This window comes from Seriola aureovittata, chromosome 10 (genome assembly GCF_021018895.1).
Source record: "Seriola aureovittata isolate HTS-2021-v1 ecotype China chromosome 10, ASM2101889v1, whole genome shotgun sequence".
NCBI classification, from domain to species: Eukaryota; Metazoa; Chordata; class Actinopteri; order Carangiformes; family Carangidae; genus Seriola; species Seriola aureovittata.
This window is the reverse complement of record NC_079373.1, coordinates 22,196,039-22,208,847: the sequence shown is the minus strand read 5'-3', so window position 1 is coordinate 22,208,847 and position 12,809 is coordinate 22,196,039. Positions and strand designations below refer to the sequence as shown.

Sequence of the window (12,809 nt, the reverse complement as noted above, 5' to 3'; positions counted from 1 at the left end):
CGTGCACATCCCACCAACAACAGGAGAATGAAGAAGGGGCTGAACAGAGGGAGCGTAAAGTTAAATCTGAGCAGGACCAATGTCAGGCCCAAAGAGCTCATCAGGTATGTAAATGGTAAATTAAATGGACTGCACTGCTTTTCTAGTCTTCTCAACCACTCAAAGCACTGTACACTACAAACCACATTCACATTCATACAGCACTTTTCTATTACGCACACTCACACACCAAAGATACATCGTTGTGATAGTGATACATCAATTTGGGTTTTGCCCAAGGACACTTCAACATGAACTGGAAGAGCGGGGGATCAAACCACCCCCATGTTAAAAACATCTTCAACAGGCTGACTGCTGAAACTTTTCAGGATTTAATAACAGAGCTAAAAGAGTCCCAATAAAATTTTACACAATGGATAATGTAAAAACCTTTTAAAATACAACGCATTGTTAAAGATGAAACCAGTGGTTTCCAGTCTTTTTGGCTTATGACATCTTACAAAAAACTGTGTAGACAGGGTCACATTTCAGATGTCTATGAGTTGTTAACAGCTCCACCAAATAGTGATTTTTCCCTCTAAACTTCTGGCATGTGTTAATTTCAATAAATGTGCAAATGATCCAAAATCTTACATAAAAATCAAAGATTAGAGAAAAAACAACCCACCCCCCCAACGAATCATTTGACAACCCCTTAAATTTATTTGTCCCTGTCTATAAAACTGTATATAAAATAGTTCAAACTTGCTCCACCTTTGGCAGCTCCAACAGTAAAATGCAGCTTACACACCGATACTTCAGTATTAATCATCTAATGCTGTTATATATGAAAATACATTAGAGGAGCACGCGGGTTACAAGACGGCAAGATGGAACATCCTAACCAGGCGGAACTAAAGTGATACTGGTTTCTGGTAGGTACAGTAACAGCGACGCACACAGGAAGTACTGCGTTGTTTCTGTGTTCAGGTTTCAATTTCAAACTCAAGTCTTGATTTTTGACGTCATGGCGTCTCGGCAGTAGAGTTTAATTAAACCGCACTGTGATTAAAACAATTTTAAGTGGCCGAACATGCCGAAGGTCGTGTCCAGAAGTGTTGTGTGCTCGGACACAAGAGACAGAGAGGAGTACGACGACGGAGAAAAGCCTCTTCATGTCTACTACTGCCTGTGTGGGCAAATGGTTTTGGTGCTGGACTGCCAGCTGGAGAAACTGCCCATGAGGCCCCGGGACCGAGCCAGGGTGATCGACGCGGCCAAACATGCTCACAAGTTCTGCAACGTGGAGGACGAAGAAAACGCGTACATCAAGAGAGCCGAGGGCATCGAGAAGCAGCACCGCAAGAAGTGCGGCAAGTGTGGCCTGCTGCTCTTCTACCAGCACCAGGAGAAGAACAACCCGGCCACCTTCATTTTGGATGGAGCCGTGGTCAAGTTCGGACAGGGCTTCGGCAACACCAGCGTCTACAGCCAGAAGCAGCCGGAAGCACCCAAGAAAGTCCGCGTGATGATGACCAAGCGGACCAAAGACATGGGCAAGTTCAGCTCCGTCACGGTGTCCACCATAGACGAGGAGGAGGAGGAGATCGAGGCCAGGGAGGTGGCGGACTCGTACGCCCAAAACGCCAAAGTGATCGAGAAGCAGCTGGAGAGGAAGGGCATGAGCAAGAGAAGGCTGCAGGAGCTGGCTGAGCTGGAGGCCAAGAAGGCGAAGATGAAGGGCACACTCATTGATAATCAGTTCAAGTAGACGAGTCTCACTGAGGGCCAAAGACTTGCTGTGACTGTTGTCCTGTGGATGCATTCACCTGCACTAAACCACAGTGGGTCCTGCAGCTCGACTGAACTGATCTGTCCGGTATTGGCCCACCAGTTTGTCTGGGGCAACAGCACTCCAGTGGACAAAAAGAGTTGCATATATTTGGACACAGGGGAAAAGGACTGGTTATATGTGTGGGTGTTGCATATTATGATACTGGTCTTGGGGATCACCATCTTAACATAGATCTTTAAGTTACAGACCAGTTATAGACCGTTTGAATTTGTTTAAAATGTTATTTTGTACAAAATTAAAAGACAAAATAAACTTGTTTGGTATTTTTAAGGCATTTGTTTTTGGTGTAATATTTACTGTGATATCTGCAAGCCTGTTTGAAATTGGGAATTCAAGGCCATTGATGGTTGTAAATACTGTCAAATATTGTGTAAAGGTTTTGAAAGAGTGTTTTGGTGCAGCAGATTTCTCAACACCTTAAATATGACTGAATCAGTAAAACATGCTAAAGGGGATTTGTATGTAAACTTGCAAGAGCTGAAGTGATTGATTGTCAAAAAAGTAGTTTGCAACACTTTGATTACTGACTAATTGTTTTAAGACATATCAGGTATTTTGTAAAAATATTTCTGACATTTAGTCTAAATAATTACTAAATGAATAGAAAAAAATATCTCTAGATAAATCAATGATTAATATATTTTTTCATTGCAACCTTAAAAACAGGATTACAAAACATCAATGCACCTTTACCCACTGAAAACATTTTGGCAGGACACAGAAGGAGCAGCACAGGTGTAAATAATAAACTTAGTGATGGTTGAATAAGTCTGGAGTTCAGTCATTAAACAGAAGTGAATCTAGTATTTGTACCGTATATAGTTATGCCCCTAAAGGTTTGATCAAATCAGTCCTATATTTTCAGTTATGATCATAATTGAAAACCACAAAATTCAAGTATTTTATTATTCATTCATATACAGTCATTTCTGTATGTGAATTTATCCACCCCAAATTTGCATACTCACTAGGAAATTAAGAATAATTCTAGTTGAAAACATCTATATTGCATGTTTTTATCCTTTGGTATTAAAATATGAAAGTGTATCATGTGTAATGCTTGAATGATTCATATAGACAGACATTTGAGGCTTTCTGTGTCAGACAGTGATTCATGAGAAGATGGATAAATGTAGGCCAGTGTCTATCTGGCAGGTCACATCCTTAATGTGGGTCACAATAATAGAGGACAGATTAGGAGAACAATGTGTTTTGTAGACTGGATCACAATTTGGCCACAGTAGATAAATTAAAAGTATTTAGGGCTGCAGGTCAACACTTCCTGTCCTGCGGTAAAGATTAAAACTTAAAAAAATGTTTAATGGTTATACAAAAATGCAACAATGTAAAGTTTACAGTAATTTTTATTTACTTCTCAGGAGTATGTGATGGTCCAGAATGTATAAAATGATTTTTTTAATACACGCAGATTTAGAGGTCCCATGGCTCTGAATATACAAAAGTTTTTTCAGTTTGGATATTTGAAATTGTCAAAAGTCTGAGTGGAACTAATAATTACAAAAAAATCAAATGAAACAATTAGGGATGTTATTATTCACATCTGTGCTTTTTCTCCTGTGACATGTCAAAATGTTTGTAAGGCGCCTGAAGGGTTTTATCATAAGACATCCACAGAAAATGTCTCTTTCTTTTGAGAGATTGATAAGATTGGCTCATGACAAGGTTAACTAATGATCTCTGACGCCCTGGAATCTGGTTAAAGTGAAAGATCTCTGTTTTTTGTAGAACAGTCATAGAAGCACCCCTGTGGTTTGCTTTCTGTGTTGTATAACAGTTGTACACATTGTGTTATATAATGAAGTAGTTCTGGGGGTTTGTACTCCACATGACCAGATCTGTTTTAACAAAGCAACAGACTGTGGCGTGGACACAGGCATTCGTCAACTGTCTGGGCTTTGTGATCACAGCCAGTTGTTTCTTCTCGTGAAGCAACAGTAAAGCTAAAAGCAAAACAGCAAGAGACTTCAGTGTTTTTTAAATTCATGTACGCCATTGGTATGACTGGCCCTTTCTCCATGTGGGGACCTCCCAGACAGATCAGTAACGACCCCTAGTTATCAAACAAGTGAATGCTGTGCACATTAAAATTTAAATAGTAAATCTATATATGAATATATAATTTAATTTGTATTCTATATAAATGTGTATGTAGAATACAAATAAACATACATTTTTGCTATTTTCTACTAGCTCAGTGATGAATATTACATACTGAGTGTGCAGAGATATCATGTTGACACCAATTTTCAACTGTTACCATACATGAAACAGGAAGGTGGTGGTGATGTTTTTTCTTATATTGGATTATAAACTACAGTCTCATAAGAGATGCTTTGATAGAGAGGCACAAACATCAAGAGAGGAAACAAAATGATGTTAACTTTTGCAAGCATGCAAATAAAGTCTGTTTACTCATTTACTCACCTACATTGCACTAAACTCCCTTGACCTGAGTATATTTGGTAATTTAGCCTTCACTGTTATCACTGCAGTATTGCTTCACATACTGGTCAGGAACTTTTATAGAGTAAACAGTTTGATCAGGTGATCGATTCAGATATACATCGACAAGATACGTTCTTTACAATTTAAGAGACTGTTTCAAAACAGTTATAAGATTCACTACGAGTCCGGTTCAAAGTGAGTGTGAAAGAGAAAATATATCTCAACCTTGTAAAGTCAGTTTAGTGCATGTCATGCAGGTATATAGGATGGAGGAATTATGTTGCTGTTATGGACACTGAGTATCAATTTTAGTCACATGCACAAGCTGCAGTCATTTAACCTCCTAGGACCTGGCGTCCACATATGTGGACCTCACATTTTGGGTTCTCTAGACCACAATAATAACTTTTTCTCAACAAGGGCCTGGTGACCACATATGAGGATATTATACTGCCACTCAGTAATCGAAATTTAAAACTAATGTCCTCATATGTGGACATCATTTTTCTCAGGTCCCAATCAGCCTAAATAGCAAAGAGAAATTAAAAATGCACGCCATGCAAGAGTTCGGGTCTTAGGAGGTTAAGGTACCTGGAAAAGTAGTATTGTAATTTTCCTACCAAAAAGAAAATGTATCATGTCACCTTTTTTACCAGTCTACAATCTACATTCACATTATAAGTAACCTATAAAATAAGAGTCTTGGAATTAAACCAGAAAAACAAGCTGCTTTAGTGTGTGAGTAACCTGGACTATGTCACGAGTTGTCATGTTCATGTTTCTGCTGAGTGACATGATTTTTAGGTCTGACATCACTGTTGTGGACCGTCGTCTCAGTAGGTTTCCAGTCCTCCTGTCCAACAGGCAGGGCAGTGGGGTTTGTCACTTCCTGATAATAAGCGAGGAAGAGTGACATCCGGTTTGGTCCGGGAATCATCCAATCAGCGTCGACTCCAGAAGTGCCGGGCCAAATAACATACTTTGGTGCATGTTGTATTGCTGATCAAAACCGAATAAGAGGTAATAACTGGAAACACCATCGCCAGAAGAATACAAACAGGACCATACTTACATCCGTCCCATACAACGGGTATGAAGCATGTCGCTTTCCAACAGTGTGAAGTACAATATTAGCAATTTAAGTTGACTCAACTGCGAGCATGCGTGTGAACGTTAGCCATTTAGCCTGCTAGCTAACTCTGGAGCGCCATTCATTTTGACAAGTGAAGTATTCTAACAAAGCAAGGAAGGGGAAAGAAAATGAGGTTCTTGTAGTATTTGTCACTTTGGCATCTTATTTGCCCTTTGCAGCAACTGAAATCGCCTTTCGGACGGTCTCTTTCTGTTGTCACAATTAAGGCGAGTTCATGAAGTAACCTAGCTAGCCAAGGCGCTCTGTGCTAACGCTAAGCTATTCTGACAACCACGGCACTCCATGCGCGGGCTGCAGGTGTCAGTCTGTTTACGTCAGCTGTCTAAAGCTGCTACCGGCATGTCCTTAATACGCTGACCAACATATATTTAATTCACAGTCTGTTTGGCATGTGCTTGATACTTGATACCTTTATTGTGAAAATGTATGGCTATAGTGCAGTGGTGAAACTTGTAACGAAAGAAACCCTTTTGGGGGATGGAGGTTGAGATACAAATGTTCTTTGTGATAAGTAATCTTGAAATTAAGTTATCATATTTTGGATTTTAGTAGCAGGTTCCTTAGTGAGTGACTGCTTAAAGACTGCAACCCTCAAACATCAGCAGGCTCTTGATACTTATACTTGTAATGCGCTGCCAGGCCTGTACTGCAGTTGTCTTTGCTTCTGCCTTGGTTTGGGGGCTTTCTGCCATCACCATGGTCTTCAGAAAGTGAAATACACTCAAGGCAGGTGACTAATTAACTGCTCGAGAACATTGCCCTTATTGGCACAAAAAAATTCATTGAGCTTTTTGTCATGGGGTCCTTGTGCTGCTGCATCTATTTGAGCAGACAAAATGTGTCTGTAACATTCTGTATTAATTCTGCTGTTTCATTTGTTGGACAGTTGCAAAGAGGGTTTTCTTCAAGTCTTGTCTGTCATGTACCACACTCGTGTTCTGTGCCCTGACTTGCTCACAGTTACTAATACTTATATTCTTACTTCTTAAAACGGTGTACTAAACAACTGACTCTGAAACACCTAATTATATGGGATGGCCATATTGGTAAATCCCTCTATCATGTTGTATTTAGTGATATATCCATAAGATATTAAATTAGGTCTAGAGGCTGTTTGTAGATAAAATAAAAATATAAACATATGGTAATGCTGCTTTCTGGCTAATCTAGGGAATGAATTACCTGAGTAACCTTAGTAAAATCAGCTCTTAGACAATTTGATAAGTCAATGAGCACAGAACCTAAACAAGACAAAAAAATTGCACTGTCACTGTCCTATTTAGATGTAGTCCCAATATATTGTTGCTGTATTCACTTATTTACACTCTCTTCCTCTCTCTGTGCAGAGGTATGGATGCAGAGGGTTTTGGGGAGCTGCTCCAGCAGGCAGAGCAGCTGGCTGCAGAGACGGAAGCAGTGTCAGAGCTGCCGCACGTTGAGAGGAACCTCCAGGAGATCCAGCAGGCAGGAGAGAGGCTTCGATCGCGCACCTTGACGCGCACATCACAAGATGCTGCAGACGTAAAAGCGTAAGAAAAATGTCATGTTCACATGTGGTCACCATCCTGAGTCACAAAAGTCTCATAAACTGTGAGAAGAACAGTTACAATCTATGTGGTCTCACCACAGTTTACCAGTCTGTTGCGACTCAAGGCAGTTCATATATGTTGTATGTTACTCTTTAACTTAAAATCATGTTTTTTGTGCAAGTTGTAATAACTTCATTTCCAAATTTTTCACATCATGCAGCTCTAACTGAACCCCTTACAGCAAGTAACCACTGCATACACATAACATTTAGTGCAGATGTGTGTTCACTGGGAAGAAACCCAGACACAAAGATGGATCTCAGAATCTTAAGAATTGATATTGGATCATTCAAATAAAGATCAAGATTGATTTGATTTTTTTTTTTTTTTTAAACCAACCTTTTTCATTGTAGAGTAATAGATCCTTGCATATTTAAAATCCAAATATTTGTGACATCTTTCCATTGTTGTGCTGGATTCTGTCTCATGTGTCTGAAGATTGTACCTTTTTATTTTGACATTGACATTCTTAAAGTGGCCATGGATAATATAGTATTAAGCACAGTTAACTGCCAAATTGTTGATATGAATAAAAAAAAGTTAATTTCACTAAAGTAATTTTCAGTGATCCTCTCACATCTGCATATTATTTTGGGGTATGGGCTTCTTATTTTAGGAAATATGTAAAATAGTTGAATTGAGTCATTTTCACCCATTAGATATTTAATAAATACCATTATTTTATAATTAGTTTTCCTTATAAATGTTTTAACATAAACCCTGAGTAATTTTTATGGAGCTGGTGTGGTGTGATCTTTATAGTGCTGCAATAGTTGCAAAGCCTTGTGCGCCCTCTTGTGGGTGTCAAGCACAACTACAGTTCTTTCTAAGTTGTTTCTCAGTTTAGTCCTTCAGTCACGTTCATTCGTTCTCATCACCTCTCTGTCTCACTCTCAGGTCAATCCTCCTTGGTTCCAGAGGCTTAGACATCTTCCACATTTCTCAGAGGTTGGAAAGTCTAAGTGCTGCTACCACTTTTGAGCCCCTGGAGCCGGTCAAAGACACTGACATACAGGTATGAATGACATAACAGACCATGAGTCCAGATAGCTGCTAGCCTAGCAGCCTTATCACACTCGTATTGATTGTTTCACTAGAGAAACACTAACCAGTGAATATTTTTTTTGTCAAATGCAGAAGGACACAGTCCACTTTATATTGTTTCAAATGTCAAAATGGTAGCGGGTGATGGTAATTGATCTTGAAGCCATCTTTGGCTGAGCATATGTAATTCAAATTAACCAGAGGTTGTTTTTGGGCTAAGGAATAAAAATAATATTACTTGGCTACAGCTGAGAAAGTGTAAGTGCAACAGTAACAAAGTCTCTTAGTTTAGGTCTGGAGGATGAAATGTTACTGAATGTTATTAAGGGACCCTTCAGTGAATAAATCATGAGGAAAACGTTTGCAGCTTCACTAGCAGGCTTTGTTTTTGTTGACCGTGGAGAAAGGTCATTGCAGTTGTCAAAGATGTAGTGATGAGCTCTAATTGTGTAGCAGAGAGAGGAAGAAGTGTTGTGTTTGTGGTAACGGACACTTAATTATCATGACTTAATTACAGCAGATGAAAAAATGGTAGGTTAGCTTCCTGTGGAAATATTATCTGATTATGGACTAAGATTAACGAGCACCTGGTGGACATATGTTAAGAGAAATACTGTCATGCAGTCAATTTGTGTTTGCCTTAAATCTGGAAAAAAAAAGGTGCCATTTGCTTTCAACATATTTTGGTGTCTTCACTTCAATTAATATATCAAGAAACTGAAGCGAGGATTGATTAAGATTGATTAAGATCCACAATCAATAAGCAGATAACTCCAGGAGGTAGTAAACCGAGAAAAGTAGCAGAAGCATAAAGCAGCTTCCCCTGTGCCACTAAATCCTTATCCTTAAACCTTATTTTGGTTAAATCTTACGTGCATTAAAATAAGAATAATGCCTAAAATAAGCTTCGTTTTTGAGTAAAAATATGATTCTAGTGTCAGTTGCAGTTTTGATTAGCTGCAGCACATATTGGACCAGTCAGTGTTTCTTTGTCTTGAATATTGTTTGCTCCAGTTTAACTTTTTTTTTTTTTTTTTTTCAATGTATCCACTTATTTCTATTTTTCTGTCCAGCTTTCCTTCTTTTACATTTACTCATCTGTTTTCATTCTTCTTGGTCAAATGGATATTTGCTAGCCTGTGTGGGTTTGACTGACTGACTGACTAACTGGAAGAGCACTTACACAAACACACACACTCCCTCTCTGCACTTGCTCTATTCCCCTTATTGGTTTATAAGGAGACAGTGCATTACAGTTTCATTTCAGTATAAATGTACTATATCTTGTTCAGTGTTACAGACAAAACCACAGCTCCATTTGATCGACCAGATTCCAGGAAGGTGGTCAAAATAAAATAAAAGTCAGCACAGATAGGAGCACTGTATTGGCATTCATTTTAAAGCCTGTATATTCAGTGATATTATATTCATGTTTTTATTAAAACAAATAACACTGCTTTAAAAAAGAATGCAATGGCCCTTTTAGGTTTTCTCTTAATGGCTCATTCAACCATAAACACAATGACAACTAAACAGGAGATGATGCAGTCATAGTCTAAATGCATAATGGGCTTTAAGAAAAACTCTCCATCAAATCTGCATTTCAGTGGTATAATGAGCCTTTTGTCCTAACAGTATTTTAAACCATGGCTAAATCAGAGTATTGTGATACAGGATTTTATAATGGACTCCATTATACTGAAAGGTGTTTCTAATATTTTATCTACCTTATCTACATCAATGTCTGTTCAGTTTGAAATACCAAAACAACAGGTAAAACTTCTAGTGTATAATAAATAGACCACTTGGAGAAAACTGAGCCAAGTTCTGAAGAACGTTGCGCTGCATCACAGCAGACTTTTTCTTCTCCTACAGATGGGCATTTAATGTTGTGTTGGCAGAGTCTCAGTCACTTCACATCACTAAGTACATTGAGGAGAAAAGAGGTTAAGTGGTACTGAGATATTACAAGACAGCAGCACGATATTAGTTTGACATACCAGGTGTAGGACAAAAGACAACAGCATCACTTTCAGTAAAAATAAGATGTGTTCCACTAGACTAAACACACATTCTCTGCCATCCAAGACTCATTACACTGTAAAGGCATTGGTCTATCAGCTAAAACTTTGATATCAAAGAAAATGCGCATGCGCTGTATCATACTGATAAACGCTGGCTGGAAGGTAACTAGAAAAACATACAACTAGACAAAAACTTCTTGAATGACATTAGATTTTAAAGATGCAGCAGAGCAGAGCCTGGCGTCAGATGTTTGGGCCTCTGGGCTGTAAAACAGGCCCGTATCAGATACTTACAATCAGCTGGACCAGTGGGTCGATTTTATCAGATGATATTGGCCTATCACATAGATCGGTATCGCCATTTACTGTACGTTGTCTGATATCCGCCAAGATGAAAACAATGCAGAAAAAGATGCTTGGGGCAATTTAGAAATGGTGTCATCACATAGTTTGTCTCAGCACTATCTGCAGCACATGTAACAGAGTGCACTTCACAGCTGAGCAGATGGTGGTGGAGAGTCTTCACTGTGTTGCTAACTGCTTTGTGAAATACATTGCAGAAAAAGTTAATACTCAACAACTTCATAATTTTCCCTTTTCAATATATCTCAAAATTATATAGATTATATATAAAGAATACCGGCCAGTATATTGATATCAGAATTTTTTTTTCCCCTAAGATCGATGTCAGCATACCCACCTCCCTCACTCAGATTGAACTTTGAACTGCGAAATCGTTAGACTCTCCGATGTCCAGTTTGAGGCGGTGGAGTTCACCTGTCATTCAGGAAATATTGTATGTTTATATTCTTTTGTACAGTAACTGCAACTGGCAAAATAATACAAGCAAGAGAGAATACCTAATAATGTCAGTATCAATCAGAACCGATAATGATCATGTGTATCAGATTGTTGCAACCCTACCATGTATAGTATCTTATCGCTTTGAGTACTCAGACTTCATTGTGTAGCAGCACCAGTGTGTATCTGGTGAGAAACCGTAGAAGGAAATGACACAAAGGAAGTGCAAACATGCTGTCGGTGTTTGAATGTGCGCTTGTATAAATGTGTGTATTTATGTTTGTGCATGAGTGAGCTGATAAATGCCTCCTCGTCTCCTGGAACACACACACTTACAGTACTGAGAGCACTGGTGTGTGAGTTATGCGTCTGTATGTGTGGTTGAGCGCAAATTAGTCTAGATCTTACTATAGAAGCCTGTATAGGCACACAGCCCTAGATTTAAGGCTTCATGGACCATGTATCTTATCTACACATTTAATAAGATGGTTTTTGTTTATTTCTAAATGAGGTTTTCTTTCTGTTTCTCTTTATTTCTCACCCCTTTGTCAGATATTTAAGATCTTCTTAAGTTTAAGATCTATTTAAATAATTCAACGGGATGTTTCAGCAAATTTAAATCATTTTATAGCCCAAACACTTCAGAAATGATATTGTATAATTCGTTGTTGTCACTCCTGTGGCCAGGCAGCATATAGAACTTCATGAATCATGGTACACAATTCTGTTGTATTAATCAACATTATGAAGTCATATTTCTGCACAGTCTAAACATATGGATATCACTTAGAAATAGACACTTATATAGATACACGATCTGTCATCAATCGACAGAATATTGATTTGTCAACCTGATTCATAATTTAAGTCATTTATCAATAAAACTGCCAAAGATTTGATGGTTCCAGCTTCTTAAATGCAAGAATTTGGTGCTTGTCCTTGTCATAACAATGAAGTTAACTCAGTGTTTTGTGGGACCAAACAAAACAAGACATCTGATGACATCACCTGGGACTCACCTCAATTTTCAATTAATCAAATAATAAAATAATTGGTATTAATATATTCATAGTGGAAGAAGATCTTCACGTTATTGTTTTTGTTACACATTGTCCAAATCATTATTATTTTACACTATTATTTGTATGCCAGAAAGGGTTGGGTAGCAAACAGATTTTATTGATTCTCTCTTTTCTTTTTTTTTTTTACCATTTTTTGTTCTCGTCTCATCTTCAGGAAAGCCAATTCTCTACACCTAAACCTAATCCTACATAACACATCTGTGTACAGATGTACCCTGGGCTATCACCACATTGTAGATTATTTTACAATTATCCTTGTTTTATTGTCTTTCAGTATGGCATTAGTACTCTATGTTCTGTGTTGTGTTTCATCTGTGACAACCAGGGCTTATTTGTTCTACTGTCATGTATACAAAGGTAAACAGAGGAGGATGACAAACAGAAACAGAGAATGTGAAACAGCGAGACAGGAAAAAATCTGAGAAAGTATATCACATTGGAAAAAATGGATAGAAAAATGAAACTGTAGAAGTGGAAGGCGGAGAGCGATACTGATAGAAAAATGGCGACTGGCTGCGATTTTTTTTTATCGTCTCTGTGTCCTCGTCTCACTTTTCACTGTTCCATCTTTCTCTGCCAGGGCTCTATCTCTCTCTGCTTTTCCTCACCTCACTCTCTTTCAGCTGCTGCCTCTGCTCACTCTCCCTTTCTTCTCTACTTTACCTTCTTTTCTCTCCGATTTTTTCCTCCCTCTCCCATTTTCATCCTTTCTCTCCCTCCCTTTTCTCTTCTTCTGCCCTCCCCAACCCCATACATACACACACATATCCCTCAGCAGTGATGGCATGCGTTCAGCGGATGCAGTTGGCTAAGCCC

General features: G+C 38.5%; 2 protein-coding genes and 1 non-coding gene across 4 annotated transcripts in view; 2 read left to right on the top strand and 1 right to left on the bottom strand.

Annotated features, from left to right (window-relative positions):
- Nucleotides 1–916: 916 nt before the first annotated feature.
- steep1 (STING1 ER exit protein 1) lies at nt 917–2,104 on the top strand. Its single transcript, XM_056387825.1, has one exon. The coding sequence runs from the start codon at nt 1,073–1,075 to the stop codon at nt 1,748–1,750; it is 678 nt and encodes a 225-aa protein (XP_056243800.1). The 5' UTR covers nt 917–1,072; the 3' UTR covers nt 1,751–2,104.
- A 3,140-nt stretch (nt 2,105–5,244) lies between these two features.
- The window catches only part of nup93 (nucleoporin 93), a 28,868-nt gene continuing 21,303 nt past the window's right edge, over nt 5,245–12,809 (top strand). The window contains exons 1-3 of one of the 2 annotated variants that reach the window (XM_056388127.1): nt 5,245–5,320; nt 6,800–6,982; nt 7,940–8,057. In XM_056388127.1, the coding sequence (XP_056244102.1) occupies nt 6,804–6,982; nt 7,940–8,057 (297 nt within the window). In that variant the 5' untranslated portion in view covers nt 5,245–5,320; nt 6,800–6,803. Of the gene's footprint in view, nt 5,391–6,799; nt 6,983–7,939; nt 8,058–12,809 lie in introns of both variants that reach the window. The other variant, XM_056388126.1, reaches the window with a different exon arrangement.
- On the bottom strand, nt 10,717–10,793 carry LOC130176981 (small nucleolar RNA U2-19). Its single transcript, XR_008828951.1, has one exon. It is a non-coding gene; the product is annotated as a small nucleolar RNA U2-19 (small nucleolar RNA).